The sequence below is a fragment of the Leucoraja erinacea genome, chromosome 6, assembly GCF_028641065.1.
Source record: "Leucoraja erinacea ecotype New England chromosome 6, Leri_hhj_1, whole genome shotgun sequence".
Lineage (NCBI taxonomy): Eukaryota > Metazoa > Chordata > Chondrichthyes > Rajiformes > Rajidae > Leucoraja > Leucoraja erinaceus.
The window spans coordinates 55,645,806-55,673,210 of record NC_073382.1 but is presented as its reverse complement, the minus strand read 5'-3'; the positions used below and the strand labels follow the sequence as shown (position 1 = coordinate 55,673,210).

Here is a 27,405-nt window from a genome sequence, read left to right as displayed (position 1 = left end):
ATTTATGCGTATAACATGGCCATTTTATAGGCTAAATATTGTGTTTGAAGTAGCACATCATGCGGTAATTATGCTCTTAAAATTTGCAAACACTGAAATTAGAATGGACTATGAATTAAACCTGTTTTGTTTATATGTATGAAAATCAATTTCAGTTTACTTGACAATGAAAGATCACCGATAAAAAAAAATGCATTAACATTGAGAATTAATTTTGAACTCAACTGGCATGAACTTCTGTTAATGGGAACCAAATGTCATGCCGCCAAATTCTTTATGCTACATACTGTATCATACAGACATCTGCTTGCAATCTATTGGAGCTTGTAAAGTGTTCTATTTCAACTGAAAGTATTCTCAAGAGTCTGCCTGATTTAGGTCATGTTGCCTGACTCAATGTCAATTTTGTATGATGACGAAACCGTTATTCGACTTGTAATTTAGTCTTTGACGTGGTTCTGTTTAGAGACCATTCACTGGTGTGATTTCGACTGAACAGAACACGATTGATAAAGAGACTGAAAATCTACTTGGAGGCAAAGAGTACAGAAAGTTGTCTTGTCAAAGGTAAACACTGACTGAAATGCAAAATGCACATGATTGTAAGTGCTTACGGCTGATAGATGGTCTGTGTGAATTTCTTTTTTTTAAATAATAGAACCATCAAATTATTTTACATTTGGCTCTGATAGAACGTGATTACGAGAAATGGACATTGTGCTGTCCTTCTAGAGATAAACAGAGAAGTGATTTACATAGAATATAATTGTCGAAATGCTAACCTAAAGTTCTTTTGTTCAAGGTTCAAAGCCCATGAAATTTACATTGGCTTGCTGCTTTTGTCAAATTATACACGTTGTTATTTTGGCACCTAAAATTAGACTTAAACTGTTTAAGTTATCTATAAAGTGCAAGAAGAAAGATTTTGAAGGATTAACAAAACATGTGAAGTGTAGTTTTAATTTACTTTATTATTGTCAACTGTACCGAGGTACAGTGAGCAATCGATGGGAACAAAAGCTGGTCTGTATGATGGACTGGGTTACATCTGTAACGCTGCAATTTCTTGCGGTTTTCAACAGAGCTGTTGCCAAACCACCCACCCAATAGGCTTCTTTCCATGGTGCATCTATAGAAGTTGATAATAGTTCATTATGTTCCATTAACTAACAATAATTACCTTATTAACTCATCCATAACAATTACTTGTTCAATGTTAGCTCGGCAGATTTCCGTTTAGAATATCTTTGACAAGCTAAAATTTGTGCTCTTCCTAATCTTAACTACGATAATCTATTATTAATTATAATTAGTGTTAGCTGCACAACCGGAAACAAGAATGGTTTAAAATTACTGTATTTTATAATTAATTACTACTTTCTCATATTCCCCAACTTGTTCCAAATTACTCTATTTTGCATTATGTTCTTTACATTGCAATCATAAGCAGAGCCACTATTTAACTTCCTTAGTAGTTGGAATGTTTCTGAAGTTGTGAGATGGTATTGCTTCAGAACATCCTAATTATTTTAGACTGTGCTCACTGTTTGATCTTATGTGCATATGTTTGTTTGATTTGTGACCTATTAAAACAAATTTGAACTTACATACAAATCTACGCTTATCTCCTCATTTATAAACGCCAACCTTTCCAGAGGCCATAATGTTTATAATCTTTAATATTATACTAGACTAAGTAGGACCCATTGGGTTCCATGTTCACACGGGAGGGCTGGTCCCCCAACGCAATATCCACCTCCCCACCGGGGGGGGGGGGGGGGGGGGGTTCTGGAGCGCTAGCATCGGTGTTGTGGGTCAAGTCGTCAAGCACAGTGAGTGCAGGGCCAACAATCCATTTCAAGTCAAGTACAGGGCAGGCGGGGCCAGCCAACAATACAATCCATTTGCTTTCATTTCAGGTGAGGTCAAGCAAAGCTTAAGGATAAGGGGGAAATCCTTTAAAACCGAGATGAGAAGAATTTTTTTCACACAGAGAGTGGTGAATCTCTGGAATTCTCTGCTGCAGAGGGTAGTCGAGGCCAGTTCATTGGCTATATTTAAGAGGGAGTTAGATGTGGCCCTTGTGGCTAAGGGGATCAGAGGTATGGAGAGAAGGCAGGTACGGGATACTGAGTTGGATGATCAGCCATGATCATATTGAATGGCGGTGCAGGCTCGAAGGGCCGAATGGCCTACTCCTGCACCTAATTTCTATGTTTCTAAAAGCACAGGGTAGGCCAAACAACTCATTTCCATTTCAATTTCAAGCACAGGGCAGGGCAAACAACTCATTTCATTTCATTAAGGGCTAACAAATCATTTATTGCAAGCACATTCAGGGTTAACAAATCATCATCCATTGTAAGCACATTGCTGGCAAACAAATAATTTATTGCAAGCACATTAAGGGTTAACAAATCATCATTCATTGCAAGCACATTGCTGGCTAAAAAATAATTTATTGCAAGCACATAAAGGGTAGACTCACAGTTCAGTAGACTAACAGTTGTGGCCTCTCCCTCGCGATCTTCCAGAGTGACTGACTCGCGTCCAGGCATCCGGGGTTTTATAGCCCTGCCCCCCCCCCCCAGAAGGGGCATTACCTTCATCATGGTGATTGACAGGCAAGAGGACCAATCAGCTGATCTCAAGATTTTTTAAGCATTTATAACTTTTTGACAGGAAGTGGTCAAGATGAGACTTTTAGTTATATAGATAATGTATTGTAATAAAAAGGAACTGCAGGTGCTGGTTTATACCAAAGATAGATACAACATGCTAGAGTAACTCATTGGGTCAGACAAATAGATTGGGGACGTTTCAGGTCGGGACCCTTCTTCAGATTGACTGTAGTAGAGAGAGAAGGGGGGGGAGAGAAACTGGAAGCAAATAAGAAACAGGACAAATAGATAACCTCGGCAAGGAGGTTCCCTGATAGTCTGACTGTTGGCTGGAGACGATGTGAGCCCGAGAGGAATACATGTTTGCAAACTGTGGAACTAGTTCACCGATTTTTAGTGCCTTCAACAATTAACAATACAATACAATAAACCCTTGTTATAATAGACCGTAGCGAGTGGTGTGTGTGGGGGGGGGTGGGGGGGGACAAGGGAGAGAATGGTGTCCGTATTGTCGATTGTCTACTATAACTGAGTAAGGTACTATCATTGTGTAAGTAGTAGAAACAAACAACTGTCGTTGCCTGTTAATACACAAAAGGACACAAAATGCAGGAGTAACTCAGCAGGTCAGGCAGCATCTCTGGAGAATATGGATAGGTGATGTTTCAGTTCGAGACCCTTCTTAGACTCTCGGTCCAGAACTGGGCCTGGGATCTAGTTGAGTTGAAGGCCTTGGCCCACTGGGGGCCAGGGAAGAGGCGAGGATTGATGGAGACGATGGTCGCGGCATGTGGGACGGAATGCAGGTAAAGGTTTGCGGTGTCAGGCACGACCTTGAATCGGGCAAGGAAGCTGCATAGGCCAGTGGTGGCAGCAGAAGTAGAGCGAACTGGGGGTGGCGAAGACAGCTCGGAAGGTGGCGCGAGTCAGGGATGGTGTAGGCCTCAGTCGGCCGGTCAGTCCATTATAACTTAAATCCGTTATAAAGAGGTCTGTTAAAACATGGTTTGGTGTTAATAGTTTTCCCTTCACTTTTTTTGACTCGTGGATGAGAAGGGAACAATATGTTGCCTTGTGAGGAAAGCTGGCAGAGATTTAGGCAGTGACCTCCTTCCCCTACATTTCATCCTAGCACTAAGGAGATTGGGAACTGAATTTCTGCCTGTGGGATACCACAGATGGAAGGATGCATGAATCAAAGGAATGAGTGTGTTTCCAGCAAAAGTGATGGGTGGGGTGGGGGTGGGGGTGGGGGGGTAGAAATGAAGATGTGAATGAAGCAGATTTAATGTGATTGGGTTGTGGGGTGAGGGGAAAACAGTGGTTTGAAGATTGAAGATTTTCATCTGGCACATGAGACTATGGAAGGAATGTACAGACATCATTTTGGGTCGGGAGCTTTTGTTCAAACTAATAAACCAAAAGAGGAAAAGGAATCTATAGAGCCAACATGGAGTGAATATACTAATGTGTAGGAAGGAACTGCAGATGCTGGTTTAAACCGAATGTAGACGCAAAAAGCTGGAGTAACTCAGTGGGGCAGGCAGCATCTCTGGAGGGAAGGGATGGGTGACGTTTCGGGAAGGGACTCTATGTTCAAGATGTGGACACTCATACAACGGCGAGACCAAACACAGACTGGGGGATTGTTTGGCGGAACATCTTCGCTTAGCCTGCGTGAACCAACGTGATCCCCCGGTTGCTGGACACTTAAATTCTCCTTCCCATTCCTACACAGACCTTTCTGTCCTCGGTCTCCTCCATTGCAGAAGCTAAATACAAATTGGAGGAACAGCATCTCATATTTTGCTTGGGCAGCTCACAGCCCATGGTATAAATATTGATTTATCTCACATCAGGCAGCCCCGGCATTCCCTCATCTCTATCCCTCCCCCACCCAAGTCGCACTTGCTTCTCATTTTCACCCTACAAACAACTTATAATGGCATGTTTTCTTTATCATCTTTCATTCATTGTTCTTTATCTCTCCACCACACCGTCTATTTCTCTTGTTTCCCTTATCCCTAACCAGCCTGAAGAAGGGTCTCGACCCAAAACGTCGTCCATTCCTTCTCTCCAGAGATGCTGCCGGTCCTGCTGAGTTACTCCAGCTTTTTGTGTCTATGTTCAGTTTAAACCAGCCTCTGCAGTTCCTTCTTACACAACCTACAAACCTCTACATCTTTGGAATGTGGGAGGAAACCGCAGTAACCAGAGAAAATCCATGCGGTCACAGGGAGAACATAGAAACTTCATACAGACAGTACCCGTAGTCAGGATTGAATCCGAGTGTAGGGTACTTTAAGCCTACAACTCTACCCACTGTGCCATCCTGCCGCCCATATGTGCCTGAGCCATTATTCTGCATTGAAATTTTAGGTAAGCTCTACGTCCTCTGCGTACTACGTTCCACAGGGCTAATTGGCACAGGTTCAGTGGGCAGATTCTTTCGTATAATGCAAGGGAATTGCATAACAGCCAGGAATAAATTGCCTCTGAATCTGTGAAAATGCACACATCCAGATTCAGAGACAGTTTCCTCCCAGCTGTATCAGGCAACTGAGCCATCCTACCAATAACCAGAGAGCAGTCCTGAGGTTTTATCTACCTCATTGAAGATCCTCGGACTGTCTTTAATTGGGCTACTGGACTTTATCTTGCACTGAGCATTATTCCCTTTATCATGTATCCATACCCTGTGGACGGATCGATTGTAATCATGTATAGTCTTTCCGCTGACTGGTTAGCCTGCAACACAAAGCTTTTCACTGTACCTCGGTACACGTGACAACAAACTAAACTAAACAGTGAACAAGGGAATTGCTACTTTGAATTGCACTGAGCGGCCTAATGCCAGGCTCTATCAGGAAATTAACAACAGTGCAGCCAGCAGAGTCACGCAAATGTTGCATGTTCACATGGGAATGCCAAACTCGCTAGCATTTACGCAGAGAAATGGTCACAGGATGGGCAAGGACATAAACACTTTTTTTTGACATAATCCATGGTTTACATGACTGCAAATTGGTGGAATATTTAACAGAATGGTGTCAGTTTAACTGCTCGTTGTGGAGTGCAAACCCGACTTAGGACAGAATGAAGATGCTAAACAATAGACCATTCGATCATCTCAATCTTCAACGCAAAACATTCTGCTGCTCGATGCTGGAAAAAATCCACTGCAGTTGTGAAAAGTTGGAATGCAGTGCTGATTGAAAATCTTGCTGCTTTATTATAAGGTGGAAATTAAATTCTGAGGCATTAGAAAAATGTTATCAGGCAGTCCACAACTTGATTCATTTACTCCTGCAAGACTGTTCAGTGTTAGGACCCTTGGAAATAGATTCCAGCAAACAATATTTAATTATTACTAAAGCACTTAAAACCCACAGAGCAGAAGACGACAATGTTCTATTTCACGTGTGTTATATTTAATAGTAGAGTTGGTAATGACCTAGTATGTGGGTGAAAAGTTGAAGAAAATATTCGTCAAAATATTGAACTTCTGAGCTTTGATTTTATTTTAGGAGTGAATGGAGCTAAAATGTTGCTTATTTTTGTTTTGGCTTCCTAGAGCTTTGAATGTGCTGATTGTGTCATTAACAAACCAGATAAGGGTTGCATAACTTGCATTAGATTGTGAGTTGGGCTCAGTAATCGTTCAAATAAGCCTTCAAAAAAAATGTTTGGATGACAGGAACTAACATTTTCGAATGAAGGCCTTGACTAATTACTTCATAATGGAGGTGTGAATTGTGTAGTTACATTACTTTGCATTAAAAATAAAATCCACGCTGTTCTCATCTTCTCATAATCTTAGTGTCTGTAATAAAGGTAAAATATCTTGGGCATTTTATTACAGAACAAATGACAGATGATGAGGATATTTATAGGCAACGACGTATGTATGTTCAGGCGAATATTCTCTTGAGGAAGTTTGGTGTGTGGACAGATGTGGTGAAGATGTCGCTGTTTAGAGCATGTTTAAGAAGGAACTGCAGATGCTGGAAAATCGAAGGTAGACAAAAATGCTGGAGAATCTCAGCGGGTCAGGCAGCATCTATGGAGCGAAGGAAATAGGCAACGTTTTGTGTGGAAACCCTTCTTCTTCGACCCAAAACGTTGCCTATATCCTTTGCTCCATAGATGCTGCATAATCTGCTGTTTAGAGCATATTGCACACATATTGCATAGAGCAATACTGCGCACTTGTGGTCTAACTATGGAAAGACAAGTTTGCAGAGACTAAAGGTGGCCAATAATGATGCAATGAGAACACTGTTAATGAAACCTAGATGGTGTAGTGCTAGTAACATGTTTGTGGCTGCAGGAGTCAGTACTTTAGATTGCTGCCTTTTGTTGCTGCCTTTACTAATTCTCTTGTCTTTCCCTGGGTGATTCCACACTTGCATAGGCTGCCTCTTTTACATATCAATCAAAGTTCTTGCTGTTCATTTTGATACCACTAACAATTTACTCCCATAATCCATATTCCATTTTCTTCCACCTTATTCCTGAGAACATTTCCCGTCCTTTGATTTATCACGAGCCCTTTTTAGTCTCGTTTTTGATTTAATATTTCCTTGACTTTTGATGGTTCATTTTGCTTGTTGAATATCTCTATCTGATGAGCATTCTGAAATAACTGCTTAAAATCTGTAATCTTCTTCCTCGTGTCCGGCCATCTTCTATATCAAGTCTTTCCGGTTGGTCAGTGCTGGTTGACGGTCAATGGTTGCAGAATTGACTACTTCAGTCAGTCACTGTGATACAGTTTCTGTCGTCAGTATTGCCCGGGATGCGCCACATGGAGGCTTCTGCTTGCATCCCAAATCTGTAATGGTTCGCCCACTAGGTGACTCACTGCCCAGGTGAGGTCAGCTGTGTGACTTTACGGGGTTGTATGCAAAACAAAGAATTTCACAGCACCTAAGTTACATGTGATAATAGAGTATCATTGAATCACTGAATCCCGGAGTGGACCTTCCCTTGACCTTGTTTCCCCGTCCATGTAGGCCAACTTTTCCTTTAGTTCTTCAAGGGTGGCACAGAGACGCAATGTTAGAGTTGCTCCTTTCCAGCATCAGAGACACGGGTTTGATCCTGACTGCGGTTGGTGTTGGTATGGAATTTGCATGTTCTCCCTGTGACTGTGTGTTTTTTCTCCGGGTGCTCCGGTTTCCTCAAACTCCAAAGACATACAGGTTTGACTTCTATAAATTGTCCTTAGTGCGTAAGATAGAACAAATGTACGGGGGATCGCTGGTCGGTGCGGACTCGCTGATCCAAAGGGCCTGTTTACACGCTGTATCTTGAAACAAACTCCCACCTACTGAAGAAGTCAACTAAACTTTAAGTGGGTTTGAAATGAATTTTCAATATTTTAGGTGTTGTATTGGTGCCAGTACGTATTCAGATACTTCACAAAATTGTCCAGGAAGAGGGTGAATTTTAAGTTCATAAGTCATAGGAGCAGAATTAGGCCATTCGGTGCTCGAGTCTACTCTGCCATTCAATCGTGGCTGATCTCTAATCCCAGCAAGATGTGCACAGTTTCTATTTCACTGCAACTGTAGACTCTTTGCTGTAAACCAGTTGGAGAAGGGAGGCAACTCTTATCAGCACAGTCCTGGTGCAGCCAGAAGCAGCAATATTCTGGCTGTCATGGAAAAGGTCAGACTCCCACGTTTTTGAAAGGAACATTAAGTTCTCATCATGAAGTAAGTACTAGAAAGCAGGTCCTGTGCTCCAGAGTACTCCACTCACCAAATGTGGGAATTTCTGTACAGTGCAGCAATGCAGATTTCAACCATGTCTTTGCAAATGTCCAGATGAGCTACAGTCTGCTGAAATCTTAGTAATTGAATTAGGGATTTACTTATTGGTAGAAAAACAAAGTTCTGGAGTAACTCAATGTGTCAGGGAACACCTCTGGAGAACATGGGTAGAACATCGGGATCCTTCTTCAGTCTGAAGAAGGATCCCGACCCGAAACGTCGCCTATCCATGTTCTCCAGAGATACGATATTGAAACGTGGAAACAAAGAACTGCAGATGCTCATTTATGCCAAAGATAGACACAAAGTGCTGTAGTAACTCAGCAGGTTAGGCAGCATCTCTGGAATAAAAGGGTGGGTGACGTTTTGGGTTAGGACTCTTCTTCAGACTTCAAATATAGATGTTGCCTGATCCATGGAGTTACTTCAGTAATTTGTGTTGTACACAAGATTCCAACATCCGTAGTTCCTTGTGTCTCCATGGGAGGGGTTATTAAGGGTCATCTGCGGTCCTGTCTCATCGCTGGCCAGCATTGAAGTTGGGAACAGGCCACATAGTTTGCTTTGAAAACAATGTTTCCATTGATTCCTTTTAAGAATGATCTCTGTTGAAGAGGCCCCTTGCATCCCGTGCAGATGGTATCTGCATCCTCTGCTTGGGTGGGGGCTGAGATGGTGCATGCTGATCAAGAATACCTACATCTCCCTCTTCCTCACCCATAGTTGCTTTTTCCTTCCTGCTCTCTTCCGTCACTGCTTCATGACCTTTGGGCTCCAGGTCTCCTTATTGCTTTTCCTCGGGGGATGAATGCAGTTGGTGAGCTTGCACTGCACTTCGCTGTGGTCTCCACATCCCACTGATATATATTGCAGGAAGTCCATACCTGGATATTGAAGATGAACTTTTTTGAAAATGAATGACATTTGCTCAATGGTTCTTTAGCCATTTTTTAATTAATTTTGCTTGCAATGAACATTGATTTCTCCAATTTTAACTACCCCCCTCCCTTCCCTCTCTTTCCTATACTCCCTCCCACCGGCTTTACATTTCACTCTTCTCCTTTGCAGACACCCTTTTCTCTAGCCTTTGTCCACCCATCTGCCAATGAAATGTCCCTAACCAGTATCCACCTATCTCTTGATGACCAGGAGTCTGAAGAAGGTCCAGACCCAAAACGTCACCGATCGATGTTCTCTGGAGTTGCTGCCTGACCCACTGAGTTGCTCCAGCACTTTGTGTCCATTCCCTTATCACTTGGTTTTCGCTCCCCTACTACAATCAGTCTAAAGAAGGGTTCCCACCCAAAACATTGCCTATCCATTCCCTCCAGAGATGTGGCCTGGCTCGCTGAGTTTCACTGGCAAATAGTTGTTGCTGACTTTTTGCCACTTTATAACATTATTGTCAACATCTTCTATACTTTGCTGATGACTGAGAATAGTTTGATTGGATCTCTTGTGCCTTTACTTGGGTTGGGATCAATGAGAGATGATTTCATCAAAGTCAAAGTCAGCCTTTATTGTTATTCAGACCTTGCGGTCTGAATGAAATTTTGTTGCCTTGCAGTCCTACATATAGTAAAAATGACAAAAACCCACAATAAACACAAATTAACATCCACCACAGTGAGTTCACCAGACACCTCCTCACTGTGATGGAAGGCAAAAGTCTTAAGTCTCTGCGCCGAGGCGATCCAGGCTTCGGATGTTGTGACCCCGCCGGGCGATGGTAAGTAATGTCAGTCCCACGGCTGAATCCGAGCTCCACGAACGGGCCGGTTCAAACTCCGCAGCCCGGGGTGGTCGAAGCTGCCGCCCTCCAGTCCAGCGGACGCAGCTGTTGTTGCGGGAGCTCCGGAAAAACAGGTCACCAACCTGTGACCTGTGAGCTCCCGACGTTGTCGTCCACTGGGCCCAGTGGAATTGCAAACTTACAAAATTCTTACAGGTCTTGGTAGGATAAACGTGGGATATTTCCAAGGGTTCGTGTGTGCAGAACCAGGATTCAATGTCTCAGAATAAGCTGTAGGCCAATCATGGTTGAAATGAGAAAAGATTTATCTACCTAGCACTAGTAATTCTTTGGAATTCTCTCCAGACACTCCAGACTCAAACACTCAGTATATTCAAGGAAGAGCTCTATAAATCAGGGGATATACTGAAAATTGATTCTGAAGTTAAAGATCAGACTTGATAATGAACAATGGAGCAGCCATAAGGAATCAAATGTGCTACTCTTTCTATTCCTTCTGCTGTGACTTTATTGAAGGATACATTAAGACAGCAACTGAAGGCTAGCAAGATCAGTGTTTGTTACATCCTAATATTTTTCTCTTTTCTCCAGCGAATTGGGTCTTCACAACGATTCGATTGATCAAACACTTGTCTTGGAGAAATGTCTCAGCCAGCAAGCCACCTTCCTCTTGTGCTTTGTTGCGTACTTCTGTTGATGTGTACGCTCCCAAGTAAGGATTTCTGATTTTTGTTATGGGTTTGACATTAGATGAATTAAATGGGATATATTTTCAAGTCAAGAATGTTTCACTGTGTGTCATGTGCCCTAAAACAGAAATCTTACTTGCAGCAACACAACAAATATGTAAACATAGTACCCATAATAAACTAAATAATACATAAACAGTAAACCCATAATAAGCCCAAAACATCTTTATTAAAATATACATGTGTGTGTGTGTGTGTGTATAAAATGCAAACAAATAAATAGACAATAATAGTACATATCAAAATAACAATAATAGTTCACATATATAAAAGCATACTTGGGTAGTATATCAGAAGTGCTTTTCATGAATCTGCATCGCTGCTAAAGCAGTCTTTAATATTCAAATTCTAGTTAATATATCCCAGAGTCTTCAATTCAACAGTTTTGGGAGAGTTATTCTACTGTTTTTGAATAATTATACATATTTGATGTTCAGTTTTCTATAGAATACAGGGCAAAGGCAAAGCAAAAAGTGAAAAAGCAGTAATACTTAGATGGTCAGGCAGCATCTATGAGACAGAAACAAAGTTAATGATTCAGCCAGTGATCATTCATCAGAATTGAGAAAAGTTAAAAGATGGGCAGATTTGAAGCTCAGGATTCTCAAAACAATCCTTAAATCCAACAGGGTTTAAGAGGGAACTGCAGATGCTGGAGAATCAAAGGTTACACAAAAAAGCTGGAGAAACTCAGCGGGTGCAGCAGCATCTATGGAGCGAAGGAAATAGGCAACGTTTCGGGCCGAAACCCTTCTTCAGACTGATCGGGGGCGGGGGTGGGCGGGGACAAGAAAGGGAAAAGGAGGAGGAGCCCGAAGGCTGGGGGATGGGAGGAGACAGCAGGGGGGCTGAGGAAGGGGAGGAGACAGCAAGGACTAACAAAATTGGGAGAATTCGATGTTCATGCCCCCGGGATGCAGACTCCCCAAACGGAATATGAGGTGCTGTTCCTCCAATTTCCGGTGCTGCTCGCTGTGGCCATGGAGGAGACCCAGGACAGAGAGGTCGGAGACGGAGTGGGAGGGGGAGTTGAAGTGCTGAGCCACCGGGAGGTCAGCTTGGTTATTGCGAACCGAGCGGAGGTGTTCGGCGAAACGATCACCCAACCTCCGCTTGGTCTCACCGATATTTAAATCCAACAATTGGAGTTACAAATTATTTCCACTACACCATTCTCTGGGTCAATTTCACGTTGGAAGGCTTTGGCCAGTTATTCACAATCTGCATTGGGACAGACTAATATCTAAATTGGTTCATGTTCGTGAGTTGGGCAGCAGTGTGGGGTGTAAGGAAGTTGCAGAGAAGTTTGATGGTGATTATAGATGTGCTAACTGCATGGATTAGGACATGGCATTTATTAGTACAATGCCCTGCTGCTGCACAGTGTACCCAAGATGGATCAGGCCAACTGGGGAGTGTAAATCAGAACTGAGGGATATGCTCAATGCTCAGGTGGCTTATTGCTCATTGCATAATCCAGATAAAGTTGTTTTCAGAAATAGTGGGTAGTTAGTTGGCCGCAGTGATGGGAGCATTGGGTTTGGAAAGAGTTGTAAATAGATATAGTTTTAGGGTTAAATGGTAATGTTTATTTTTCAATTTTCAATACATAAAGTTGAACTTTAAAATAACTTGGTAGTCAGATGAGCCAGAACTACCAATAAGTTTTGAGATTTTCATTTTTGCAAACTTGTTTTTCCTCTCCTCTCAAATCCTAGAATAGGAATGCTGAAGATGCAGATCAATAGTAATTTCTATGTATTGATCACAATCATCGGAACTGTTTGTTGTTTCACCTCTTTGTGCTTTTGATAGGATGACATAGAGATAAAAAAAGACACACAAAGGGCTGGATTAACCCAATGGGCCAGGCAGCATCTCTGGAGAACATATAAGTGTTCTACAGAGATGCTGTCTGCCCCCCACTGAATACATTTGTGTCTTTTTTGGTAAATTAGCATCTGCAGTTCCTTACGTCCAGTGTTCAAAAACAAGTTGTCCAATTTGTGGAAGTACCAAATCAGCAACTGAAATCTGCAGTTTTGTCTTTTATTTGTCTTTTATTAATGCAACAGGATGGAACAGTACAGCACGGGATCGGGCCCTTTGGCTCATTATGTTTGTGCTGAACGATGATGCCAAATTGAAAATAATGGTTGAGTTGTTTGGCACCACTGCAAATCACACCCTATTCATATTGCAGGTATCAGCATCTATTGTTAAATGTGAAAGCAGAAATTTCAGCCATCATTTTTGAGTGCTAAATAGATGGTGGAAGAGCCACAACTGGAGAAACTAGTTACACAATAGTTAGAGATAAAAATATATTTTGCTTAGAACTTGCATCATGTTTAGCAATAAAATCTTCAGATTAACACCAATGATTGTATTTACATTCGTGCGTGTGTCACCATTGATCTTGGTTCAAAATCATGGAATGTGGACGTTTTTATGGATATTTTTACAATGGAGATTGACTGATTCTTGATTTAGTAAGGGTTTAAAGGGTTATGGGGAGAAGTCAGGAGAATGAAGATGAGGGGAAAATAGATCAGCCATGATTGAATGGCAGAGTAGATTTGATGAGCCAAACAGCCTAATACCACACCTAGAATGTATGAGCTTATGAGGCACTGAACAATTTCCCACTCTCTTATCCTTTTTTTCAGGTGGGTCAAGTGGAAATAAACTCCTAAAGATGATTCAGAAAAGACATGGTGAGTAATAACCTTTTGGTGTATATTTCATACTTTGATTATCAAGCCAAGTGCAAACTATTTGTTGGAGAAACACAGCGGGTGAGTTTCTCCAGCATTTTTGTCTATCTTCAATTTTCCAGCATCTGCAGTTCCTTCTTAAACAAACTATTTGTTAGTTGGTGCCATTGACGTGGTTTTGAAGAAGCAAGAAGTGTTGAATGATTGCCTAAATACAAATATTGCCTAAACTCATTCTGCTCTCCCTTTCCTCTGCTCACTTGTCAACCATAGCAAGAAAATCACCCAGTTCTCCTCCGAACTGTGGTAGCAAATCCAATCATATATATACAAACTCATTCCAAAAATAAACAACATTCTGTGTAAACTAAGGTTTCATTAAGATTTTGTAAAATAGTCGCTTCTGTTAAAGTCATGACCTGTCATTCAGCGTATGCTACTTAATATAAACGCACAATTGCTGTAGAGTTGCAGATCAATGTTATGTCGAGAAAACTCCATTCACCATGATAACCAAGGACTTTGAGGCTAATGATCTTTAAGAAGATGTGCCTTCTTTGAGTGCTTCATTATGTACACAATCAAAACTGTACAGACAATTACAGTTTAGGTCAAACTAGTGCCAAATATTATGTCTGTGTAGTCATTTTAGTATTATACTAGAACCTCCCTGCTCCTATACTCAAATCCCTTTTGCAATGAAAGCTACCGGACTTTAACTCCATTCACCATGATAACCAAGGACTTTGAGGCTAATGATCTTTAAGAAGATGTGCCTTCTTTGAGTGCTTCATTATGTACATAATCAAAACTGTACAGACAATTACAGTTTAGGTCAAGCTAGTGCCAAATATTATGTCTGTGTAGTCATTTTAGTATTATACTACTGACCATTATATGTATCATAAAATTAAGTGAATTACTTATTAATACAGTGAATTACATATTTTTATTTTGTGTTCGTTTGTCAAGCAACAATACAAAACTGAGAAATTAGGCTGTTATAATGGATAACTACTTACTGTGTTGTTATGAAATACACATTACAGTACAACCCAGTTTTAAAATTAGTCATGTCTATTGAATTTATTTGTATTAGGTAGCTGGATGAGGAAAACACTAATATGTTCATATCTAAAGGTCAATTTGTGTCAGAAATAGTAGGCAGTCTTGTTGCTATTTCGTTGTATTGTATCCAGGGTAAGGCGGGAGCATGAGGCCCAGGGCAGTTTACTGTTCTGGATGTCAGATGTGGGAAGTCATGGAGTCGGATAGCCCTCCAGACGTCCACATCTGCGCCAGGTGCATCGAGATGGGGCTCCTAAGGGACCGTATTAGGAACCTGGAGCAGCAGCTCGATGACCTCTGTCTGATCAGGGAGAGTGAGGAAGTCATTGAGAGGAGTTATAGGGAGGTGGTCACTCCAAAACCACGGGAGATAGACAAGTGGGTCACGGTTGGGATGGGCAAGGGGCAGAGGCAGGGACTAGTGAGTACCCCAGTGCCTGTACACCTGGAAAATAAGTATTCCTGTTTGAGTACGGTTGGGGGGGACAGCCTGCTTGGGGGTAGCAACAGCAGCCGGGCCTCCGGCACAGAGACTGGCCCTGTTGCCCAGAAAGGTAGGGAAAAGAAAAGGAGGGCAACAGTAATTGGGGACTCTGTAGTTAGGGGGTTGGATAGGCGATTCTGTGGACGCAGTCAGGAGACCTGGATGGTAGTTTGCCTCCCTGGTGCCAGGGTCTCGGATGCGTCTCAACGCGTCCAAGATATCCTGAAATCAGAGGGAGAGGAGCCCGAGGTCGTGGTGCATATAGGTACCAATGACATAGGTAAAAAAAGAGAAGAGGTCCTGAAGGGAGAATTTAGGGTGTTGGGAGGAGAGTTAAGGAGAAGGACCAAAAAAGTAACAATCTCAGGATTACTGCCTGTGCCACGCGACAGTGAGAGTAGGAATGGAGCGAGGTGGAGGATAAATGCGTGGCTGAAAGACTGGTGCAGTGGGCAGGGATTCACGTTTCTGGATCATTGGGACTTCTTTTGGGGAAGGTGGGACCTGTACAGAAAGATTTGCAAAGGCTACTGGGGAGACTTTAAACTAGAACAGTTGGGGGGAGGGACTCAAATAGAGAAAGCTAGTAGACAGAGTGTGAGGCAGGAGGCAGAGAAGGGTAGCACTCGGACCCAAAATCTAGGGGAGAAAGAAGAAAAATAAAATAAACAGAGAATACGAGGGGGTGGGTTTCTTAAATGTGTATATTTTAATGCTAGGAGCATTGTAAGAAAGGTGGTTGAGCTTAGAGCCTGGATAGACACCTGGAAGTATGATGTTGTGGCAATCAGTGAAACATGGTTGCAGGAGGGCTGTGATTGGAAACTAAATATTCCAGGATTTCGTTGCTTCAGGTGTGATAGAATTGGAGGGGCAAGAGGTGGAGGTGTTGCATTGCTTGTCAGGGAAGATATTACAGCAGTGCTTTGGCGGGATAGATTAGAGGGCTCGTCTATGGCGGCTATTTGGGTGGAACTGAGAAGTGGGAAAGGTGTAGCAACACTTATAGGGGTGTATTATAGACTGCCAAATGGGGAACGAGAATTGGAAGAGCAAATATGTAAGGAGATAGCAGACATTAGTAGTAAGCACAAGGTAGTGATTGTGGGAGATTTCAATTTTCCACACATAGACTGGGAAACACATTCTGTAAATGGGCTGGATGGGTTGGAGTTTGTAAAATGTGTGCAGGATAGTTTTTTGCAGCAATACATAGAGGTACCTACTAGAGAAGGGGCAGTGCTGGACCTCCTGTTAGGAAATGAGACAGGTCAGGTTGTGGAGGTATGTGTTGGGGAACACTTCGGATCCAGTGATCACAATACCATTAGTTTCAATATAATTATGGAGAGGGTCAGAACTGGACCTAGGGTTGAGATTGTTGATTGGAGAAAGGCTAACTTTGATGAGATGCGAAAGGATTTAAAAGGAATGAATTGGGACATTTTGTTTTATGGGAAGGATGTAGAAGAGAAATGGAAGACATTTAAAGGGGAAATTTTAAGAGTACAGAATCTTTATGTCCCTATTCGGTTGAAAGGAAATAGTAAAAATTGGAAAGAGCCATGGTTTTCAAGGGAAATTGGACACTTGGTTCGGAAAAAGAGAGAGATCTACAATAATTATAGGCAGCATGGAGTAAATGAGGTGCTTGATGAGTATAAAGAATGTAAAAATAATCTTAAGAAAAAAATTAGAAAAGCTAAAAGAAGATATGAGGTTGCTTTGGCAAGTAAGGTGAAAGTAAATCCAAAGGGTTTCTACAGCTATATTAATAGCAAAAAGAATAACGAGAGATAAAATTGGTCCATTAGAGAGACAGAGCAGACAGCTATCTGCAGAGCCAAAAGAAATGGGGGAGATATTGAACAATTTATTTTCTTCGGTATTCACCAAGAGAAGGATATTGAATTTTACTTCGGAGTCACGTGAGTGATTCCGTGAAGAACCCAGCCCAGTGCGCAGGTGCGGCATTATCGCACAGCTGTGCAACACGCGGCCAGCGGGAGTCGGGCGCTCCCGCAACCAAGGACGTGAGGTAAGTACTTACCTTAATCGGGCCTTGTGGTTTTTTGCTCCAGGGGGAGCAAAACAGCAGAGGAAGCGGCCCCCGTTCGACTCCAGCGAAGGAGCCGACAGTGGAGGGGGATAGGCGCTAACGGGACCGCACACGCTGTGGACCGCTGACAGGGAGCTGCGCTAATGCCGGTCCGCTGAACAGCTGTTTGGTTAACAGCAGCGGACCGGAGGGAAATTTAAAAACCCGACCGGCAGCCCTGCAGACTCCTGACAAGGAGAATCGCCGCCCGGGAACCGCTACATGCCGCCTGAAAAACGGCCGGCAGCCTCTAAATACAGGTAAGACAAATACCTTACCAATTTACAGGTTCTATAGGAATCAACTTCCTCCAACACTGGAACAGGCAGGAGACAGCAAAAATAAGTATGTCTGTCTCCCCAAGCCAGAGGAGGTCATGGAGTTCACCTCCAGGGAAAACCCCAGTGCTATTGCACTAGCCATCTCCCTTGTCGAGGGATTGATACAACAATGGAGTTTGAGCTATGCCTCCTCCAATTTATAGCACACCCTTTTGCTCCCTCTTTTGAGGCTAGCTAAGGAGGCCAGCGTTGGGCTGGCTTAAACGCTGGGCAGGCGGACGAGAACAGCAGTATGCCAGGGGAGCAGGATCAGGAAGAGCTACTGGGTGTCGTGGGCCACTACATGGCTCCTCCACGCGACCATCTTCCCAAACAAAGCCCTGCAGGAGTAGGCCTTTCTAGAGGCAAATCCGCAGGCAGCTGGGTCAGCAGACTCGCAGACAAGAGCTAAAAGCAGCGAACTTTGAAGCTCCTAACAGAGGGTCAAGATGTCACCGCCTTTGCTCGTTTTTTCCACGGATCATACTCACCTGGCAGGCGAGACGCCATGATCACCAAGGTGGTTCTCCCAGGATGAGACTATCCCGTTGCACTACAAGTGTGCTGACGCCTAAGATGTTCCCAAATTTGGGATACTCGACTGACATGGAACGAGCAGGACATCGCATCCAACACCCAGCTGGCAGCACCCCTCGGCATCCACCAGCAAATATCGAACAAGGACTGGTGAAAGCCTGGCGACCGCTTCACATTACCCCCAAAGTTCTTTTTAGACAGGGGCCCAGAGCGGAGCCGTGGGAAAATGCGCCGCCCCACCGACAGCACCAGCATACCAGCATAACTAAGCCTTCATGAAAAAACAATAAACATGGAGGTAGGTAGTCTGGTTCCTCCCAGTTTACACTAAATAAGGGTGTTCTACTAACTGGGGGGGGGGGGGGGGGGGGGGGGGCATTTACACTTGTTGATAAAGCATGGGTGCTGTCACAAATAACTAATATATACTCAACAGTATTAGTAGATATAAACTTGAATTCAAATTGGGCATATTACCGCCAGTTCAGCAATGCGCCCAAAGGGCATTTTCTCCCTCTAAGAAAGAGAAGTGAGAAGGTCAAGCTGAACTAGAAAGGCTCATTACTAAATGGATCATGGGAGTAAACATGAACCATTGGAATTTGTATCGAATATATTCACTAAAACTACAAAAGATGGTGAATGTAACATCATCATTGATCTAATATCACTAAATAAATCTGTTGAGTATATACACTTTAAGATGGAGACGGGTTTTTGTCACTGCCAGACATCTGATCTCCAAAGGATACCTTATGGGGAGCATTGATATGCAAGATGCAAACTATCTTATACCCATACACTAGGATCATTGTAGATACCTAAAAAAATTTTACCTGGATAATGGATATCCCGGTTAGGGCAACTATGGGATATAGAGCATTCCCAATGGTCTAACCTCAGCCCTAAACTATTATAAATATTAAAAATAGCCATGAAAATATTAAGAAAACAAGCAATGCATTTCGTTGTTTCCAATGCATTTCGTTGTCTCTGTACTATACACTGACAATGACAATTAAAATTGAATTTGAATCTAATCATGGCACATATTGGATGATATCCTCATATTAGGGGAAAAAAAGGAATTAGCTGTGGCAGCAGTTCTAGCTACGAAACAGCTCCCTAAAGCACTGAGGTTCATCCCACGCCCAGATAAACCAGTATTGAAGCCGTTAACTACCATGGATTATCTGGGTTTCAATATCAATTCCATCCATATGACTGTTACTTTGCCAAGGTGCTTGGGTCACTATAATCAAATCATGATTTAGGCCATTTGGAAAAATGGGCTGAAAGATGGCAGATGGAGTTTAATGCTGATAAATGTGAGGTGCTACACCTTGGCAGGACAAATCAAAATAGGACGTACATGGTAAATGGTAGGGAATTGAAGAATACAGTTGAACAGAGGGATCTGGGTATAACCGTGCATAGTTCCTTGAAGGTGGAATCTCATATAGATAGGGTGGTAAAGAAAGCTTTTGGTATGCTAGCCTTTATAAATCAGAGCATTGAGTATAGAAGCTGGGATGTAATGTTAAAATTGTACAAGGCATTGGTGAGACCAAATCTGGAGTATGGGGTACAATTTTGGTCGCCAAATTATAGGAAGGATGTCAACAAAATAGAGAGAGTACAGAGGAGATTTACTAGAATGTTGCCTGGGTTTCAACAACTAAGTTACAGAGAAAGGTTGAACAAGTTAGGTCTTTATTCTCTGGAGCGCAGAAGGTTAAGGGGGGACCTGATAGAGGTCTTTAAAATGATGAGAGGGATAGACAGAGTTGATGTGGACAAGCTTTTCCCTTTGAGAATAGGGAAGATTCAAACAAGAGGACATGACTTCAGAATTAAGGGACAGAAGTTTAGGGGTAATATGAGGGGGAACTTCTTTACGCAGAGAGTGGTGGCGGTGTGGAATGAGCTCCCAGTGGAAGTGGTGGAGGCAGGTTCATTGGTATCATTTAAAAGTAAATTGGATAGGCATATGGATGAGAAGGGAATGGAGGGTTATGGTACGAGTGCAGGCAGGTGGGACTAAGGGGAAAAAAATTTGTTCGGCATGGACTTGTAGGGCCGAGATGGCCTGTTTCCGTGCTGTAATTGTTATATGGTTATATGGTTATATGAATGTACCCACTGAAGCTATATCACAATTACAGTGGTGGGCAGACATATGTTTGGCATAGTTTTCAGCCCTATTATTGTCACCAATCCCAACTTGGTTATTAAAAACCGATGCCAGTACTTTAGGCTGGGGAGCAACTAAAATCCATATCCAGCACAGGTAACAGATGGACCAATTCAGAATCATCGTTACTACACACACCGGGCATCAACTATTTGGGATTGGTGATCACCTATTGGGCTAAAAAGCATATGCATTTCAAATGCAGCACGTACATATGCGGTTACGGATTGATAATACTATGGTGGTGGCTTATATCAACCATATGGGGAGCATAAAATCATTATCGTGCAACAAATTGGAAACAGATCTGGCAATGGTGTGTCAAAAGACATTTTAACTATCAGCTGCCTATTTCCTAGGAAGCTAGAACAGTGGGAGACACCACGTCACGGGTAAAAATTTATGATAACATTGAATAGATGTCAAACCCAAAATATCTGCTAAAGGTATTAAGCAGTTTGAAAGCCAGATATCAATTTGGTTGCACAAGACGGAATCACCAGTAACCTATGTATGTGACTTAGGAACCAGATCAGAGGCAGCAGCGATAGATGCCTACACGCTGGAAGGGGGAATTTCTGCTTTGCCTTCCTCCCTTCTGCCTCATCAGTCGGGCACTTCATAATACAAATGGAATCTGTCTCCGAGATATTGAACGTGCCCGACCGGCCTACACAGCCATGGTTCCCAGTTCATCACGACATGGTGGGTGAGTCACCTATGGATTTCCCTAGTGGACCATGGTTGCTGACTCAACCCAGTATCAGGCACAAGCCACCCATGCCAGAAAAACATCAAACTCCTGGGTGCAGGTTTTGAATAGACCTTACCAGGGACTGGGATTATCCAAAGGAACCAGTACCACCATGTCGGCATCCCTGCGAACAGTCACCAAGAGCTAACATGGGTAAAATACTGCCACGACGCAGGGACAACATACCAAACTATTCAACCACTGACGTATTGGAGTTCCTGGAACATCTACACCATGACTAAAAGGTGAGTTACAGTGCCGTAAATACAGCATGGAGCGCCTTGTCTGCTTATCTAAAACAGCATGACAGCAGAGCATGGGATCCCATCCACTGAAGATAAACTTATGAAGGGCAACTATAATAATAAGCCCCAAAAACCCAGGTATACCCATGTATGGGATATTGGTGTGATATTGACATATCTCAGAGAATGGCACCAGCCAGATCCCTCAGCTTGCTCAATCTATGTTAAAAACGCTCATGCTTATGGCTCTCGTATACGCTCACAGAGTCCAGTCACTCCATAAAACTAGACTGGATAACATGGTGATTACCCCAGACGCATCACGTTCATATTCTAGGTCTGGTAAAAACCTAACTCGCAGGTATATGGGACTAGGCGAGATTATGAGTTCGGCACGGACTAGTAGGGTCGAGATCGCCTGTGTTTTCCGTGCTGTAATCGTTATATGGTTATATGGACCAGGAACGCCCAATTCACTGGTGGGATTCCGGGCCTACCCACCAGAGTCCAGGTTGAGTGTGGTGACCCATCTACTACAATATATAGACACAACCCACAATCTTAGAGGGAGAGGAAAGCCTATGGGTCAACCACAGAAACCCCAAGACGGGGTACGAGCCAAACCACTCCAAGGTGGCTCAAACAGGTACTGAAAGCTGCCGGAATAGATAATAATACATTTTAATCCCATTCCACTAGGGCAGCATTGATATCAGCGGCTGAACAAATGGACATCCCGGTTGACCACATTCTCAATACGGCAGAATGGTCAAGGGAACGACGTTCAGAACATTTTTATTGTAAACCGTTGATAAACCTGATTTAATTGCAGAAAGAATGTTACAAACTGCAATATTAATTTAAGCTCAGGGGAGCTCTTTATGTTGTTATTGTTAACAAATACCTTTCTGTTTCTTGTGAAAGCAGATCCACTGGTTGATTACGATAACACGACCTCCCTCAAAAACTTCGGCAGTGAGTGAAATTAAAACTGTTACACGGTTTGAAATCACAGACCTTTGAAGTCTTCACGGAATCACTCACGTGACTCCGAAGTAAAATAGTAAGATTAAACGAGTACTTACCAGTATGAAGTTTGATCTGTATTTTATGAGGAGTTACGGTGAGGTATTACGTGCCCTCCGCTCCCACCCTCAATATATAGATCAAACTAATAAACTGATGTCTCATGATCTTTAATATCTTACTTCAAATATTGTGTGTATCCTGTGATTTCACACCGCTGCTTCGAAGTATGCCGCACCTGCGCACTGGGCTGGGTTCTTCACGTAATACCTCACCGTAACTCCTCATAAAATACAGATCAAACTTCATACTGGTAAGTACTCGTTTAATCTTACTATTATGTGAGGTAAGGGAAACAAGTAGAGTAGGTATGGAAACTATGAGATTCAAAGAAGAAGAAGTACTGACACTTTTGAAAAATATAAAAGTGGATAAGTCTCCAGGTTCGGACAGGATATTCCCAAGGACATTGAGGGAAGTTAGTGTAGAAATAGCAGGGGCTATGACAGAAATATTTCATATGTCATTAGAAATGGGAATAGTGCCGGAGGATTGGCGTACTGCGCATGTTGATCCATTGTTTAAAAAGGGTTCTAAGAGTAAACCTAGCAAATATTGACCTGTTAGATTGACTTCAGTGGTGGGCAAATTAAGGATACTTAGAGATAATATATATAAGCATCTGGATAAACAGGGTCTGATTAGGAACAGTCAGCATGGATTTGTGCCTGGAAGGTCATGTTTGACTAATCTTCTTGAATGTTTTGAAGAGGTTACAAGGGAAATTGATGAGGGTAAAGCAGTGGATGTTGTCTATATGGACTTCAGTAAGGCCTTTGACAAGGTTCCTCATGGAAGGTTGGTTAAGAAGGTTCAATTATTGGGTATTAATGCAGTAGCAAGATGGATTCAACAGTGGCTGAATGGGAGACGCCAGAAAGTAATGGATGTTTGTCAGGTTGGAGGCCGGTGACTAGTGGGATGCCTCGGGGATCTGTGTTGGGCCCACTGTTGTTTGTCATGTACATCAATGATCTGGATGATGGTGTGGTAAATTGGATTAGTAAGTTTGCAGATGATACTAAGATAGGTGGTGTTGTGGATAATGAAGTAGATTTCCAAAGTCTACAGAGAGATTTAGGCCATTTGGAAGAATGGGCTGAAAGATGGCAGATGGAGTTTAATGCTGATAAGTGTGAGGTGCTACATCTTGGCAGGACAAATCAAAATAGGACGTACATGGTAAATGGTAGCGAATTGAGGAATGCAGTTGAACAGAGGGATCAAGGAATAACTGTGCATAGTTCCCTGAAGGTGGAATCTCATGTCGATAGGGTGGTAAAGAAAGCTTTTGGTGTGCTAGACTTTAAAAATCAGAGCATTGAGTATAGAAGTTGGGATGTAATGTTAAAATTGTACAAGGCATTGGTGAGACCAATTCTGGAGTATGGTGTACAATTTTGGTCGCCCAATTATAGGAAGGATGTCAACAAAATAGAGAGAGTACAGAGGAGATTTACTAGAATGTTGCCTGGGTTTCAGCAACTAAGTTACAGAGAAAGGTTGAATAAGTTAGGTCTTTATTCTTTGGAGTGCAGAAGGTTAAGAGGGGACTTGATAGAGGTCTTTAAAATGATGAGAGGGATAGACAGAGTTGACATGGATAAGCTTTTCCCATTGAGAGTAGGGAAGATTCAAACAAGAGGACATGACTTGAGAATTAAGGGACAGAAGTTTAGCGGTAACATGAGGGGGAACTTCTTTACTCAGAGAGTGGTAGCTGTGTGGAATGAGCTTCCAGTGGAAGTGGTGGAGGCAGGTTCGATTTTATCATTTAAAAATAAATTGGATAGGTATATGGACGGGAAAGGAATGGAAGGTTATGGTCTGAGTGCAGGTAGATGGGACTAGGGGAAAATAAGTGTTCGGCACGGACTTGTAGGGCCGAGATGGCCTGTTTCCGCGCTGTAATTGTTATATGGTTATATGGTTCCGAAAATCTGGCTTATTTCATTAGTTCATGTCTTGGGAGCAGAATTAGGCCATTGAGCCCATCAAATCTACTTGGCCATTCCATCATGGCTGATCTATTTCCTTTCTCAACCTCATTCCCCATAACCCTTGGCACCCTTACCAACCAAGAACTTGTCAATCTCTTTCATTCATGATGCAAGTTCAACACAGAATTGATACCTCAACCTCATAATTTAAATAAATAAATAAATAATTGCTTTATGTTAGAAAGCACTATGCAGATACAGCTACTTACTAATTTGGATGGTTTAAACATTTTCACTGTCTTTGAAACGTCTTTTAGCTCAAGAGAAATCACCAGTTGCTGTTTCTGAATCAAAAGCTCATGAGTTTTTGAACAATTTGAAGCGTTCAAAACGGCACATTTGGGATAGATCTCGTGATGATGTTCAGCAATGGTATCAACAGTTCATTGACATGGGATTTTCTGAAGCTGTGAGTATGTTGCACGATTCTCAATTGTCAACTTAATATTTAACTTTAGAGATACAGCATGAAAATAGGCCCTTCGCCCCAACAAGTTGCACCGACCAGTGATCACTAGCACTATCCTACATATCAGAGACAATTTACAGAAGCCAATTAACCTTCAAACTTGTATGTCTGGAGTGTGGCTGGAAACTGGAGCACCTGGAGCAAAACCACGTGGTCTCTCAGAGAACGTATAGGCAGCACTCAGTCAGGATAAAACTCGGGTCCCTGGCTGCAGGATCTGTTCAGGCTCCGGTTAACACTTGATGAGATAAAAAGCCACATTTGCTAATGACACAATAGTGGTATTTGAAACTGCTTAGTGGCAGCGCTGCTTTGCAGCTGCGGCTCGCGTGCAGTCCGTTCTGTCTTTTTTTTTGTTTTCTTTTTGTTCCGTTTCAGTTTCTTTTGGTATGTTAGGATGTGTATGTGTGGGGGGGAAGAAGCTTGTTTTTGGTCTCTTCCTTCGGGGGGATGCAACTTTTCTTGTCGTAGCCCCCGTCTCTGTCTCCATCTGCACTGAGGCCTAATGGCGGAGCTGGCGGCCTCCAATGAGGACCGACCTCGAGGCTCCAGAGGCTGAGCCAGGACTTATTTACCATCGCGAAGCTGGCCGACTTCGGGGCTGTGGCGGAGTTCCGGCTGCGGTGACCCAACTTCGGGGCTGTGCCGGCGTTGTGGCGGCCCGACTTCGGGGCTGTGATGACGTTGCGGCGGCGGTGACCCAACTTCGGGGCGGTGTTCTGGCGGCCCGACTTCGGGGCTGTGGCGGTGTTCCGGCGGCGGCGACCTGACTTCGGAGCCTCGGCCGCTGGACTTACCATCATCCGGTGGGGTCACAACATCCGAGGCCTGGATCGCGCAGAGGGAGAGCAAGGAGGGAAGAGACAAGGACTTTGGGACTTTTGCCTTCCATCACAGTGAGGAGGTGCCTGGTGGACTCACTGTGGTGGATGTTAAAAAAACTGTGTTGAGTGTGTGTTTTGTTATTTTATTCTATGTTAAGACTGCAAGGTTAAACCATTTTGTTGTACTGTAAATGTGCAATGACAATAAAGATGAATCTAATAAAATCATAGATATTAATGGATCAGCTGTGGAAGAAGAACTGTAATGAATGGACCAGTGCACATAAGTCGGAGGTTGAGACAACAAAATGATAAGAACATACCACGATGGTACTTACCAAATGGTGAGATGTCAGAGAATGTAGAGGTCCAATCTCTTATTTCTATCATAGGTAACATGGTAGCACAGATCATAGAGCCAGAAGAAAGAGCAAGGAATTGTTGATGTTTCCGGTTGAGATCCCACATCACGATTGGTGCAGGATCACATCCTGAAATGTTGACAATCATTTCAAGTGTTCTTTGACCCGCTGAGTTCCTCCAGCCGTTTATTACTCCAGGTAAAAGAACCGATACCTTTGCAGGATCAGAGACCCAAGTTTAATCCTAACCACAGGTACTGCCTGTGTGGACTATGTGGGCTTCCTCCTACATGCTAAATTCCCACGAGTCAGTAAGATAATTGGTCACTGTTAATGGTCCCTTGAATGAGGGCGAGTGATAGAACCTGCAGATTCATTTGATGAGAATTTAAAAAATGTTATTTAATATAGGATTGGTGCATTGGGTAGTTCATGGTAGGTGCAGAATTTCTGTCAAGAGCCTATTTTCTTGCTGTTTGTCTCAATGACTATGTTAAAATGGTGTATTCCTTTTAATTTGTTCAAAATTATTATTTATCTAAAACTAACTGGTAAAATTCAATTGATTATAAAATTACCTTTCAGAAATTTGAAGAAGCTGTTGTATATTGGAGGAATGTATACCAAGGGGGCATGCACAACGAATACTATCGCTACTACAACCACTATGATGAGAATTCTCCAAATGGCCCCTATTTTCCCCAATCTATGCGTCACGGGGCTGATGTTAATTACGACGATTACTAAAGCAACAACATATAATCCACAAATATTACAATGTTTAACCTTTCATATGTTGGTATAGTATTGTGTAATCTTTTTCTTGAATATTATTGACTCAAGGCTGGAATTATATCTTGCATTTGATTTGCCAACAATTACAAATGTAAATTGTTTCAAGCAACTTTAGACTTTATCTCTGTTTTATTCTGCTGAACTCCAGCACATGTTAATCAACATAATTTCTTATGCTGAAAATTTATGTTTGTACTTTTACATGACTATTGGGACAAAAGTTGCCAAAGACTGTATCCTATGTTGGAATAATTCCTTTCCTTCATGCTTTCTGAATTAAACATCATCAAACCTGTGATACTGTTTCAATTGCAAAGAAAGTTTTCCAAGATACTTTACATATTAGGGAAAATGGCCAAAAGCAAGGTTATGCAGGAAGAAAGGTAGGTGGAAAGGATTAGGGAGCAAATGTCAGAATTTAAGAACCGTACAACCTAAAGACACTTGCCAGTGGTGGCGATTCAATTTAAGAATGGCCAGAATTGCCATGTGCAGATAACGGTGATAAATCAATGTGAGCACCAAAATAAGGGTGGGTAGAGAGATCATGGA

General features: G+C 42.6%; 1 protein-coding gene across 1 annotated transcript; it reads left to right on the top strand.

Moving 5' to 3' along the window:
* The first annotated feature begins 286 nt into the window (after nucleotides 1-286).
* ecrg4a (ECRG4 augurin precursor a) lies at nucleotides 287-27,149 on the top strand. Its single transcript, XM_055637108.1, has 5 exons — nucleotides 287-567; nucleotides 10,743-10,863; nucleotides 13,570-13,617; nucleotides 24,661-24,812; nucleotides 26,644-27,149. The coding sequence occupies exons 2-5, from the start codon at nucleotides 10,794-10,796 to the stop codon at nucleotides 26,803-26,805; spliced, it is 432 nt and encodes a 143-aa protein (XP_055493083.1). The 5' UTR covers nucleotides 287-567; nucleotides 10,743-10,793; the 3' UTR covers nucleotides 26,806-27,149.
* The last annotated feature ends 256 nt before the right edge of the window (nucleotides 27,150-27,405 follow it).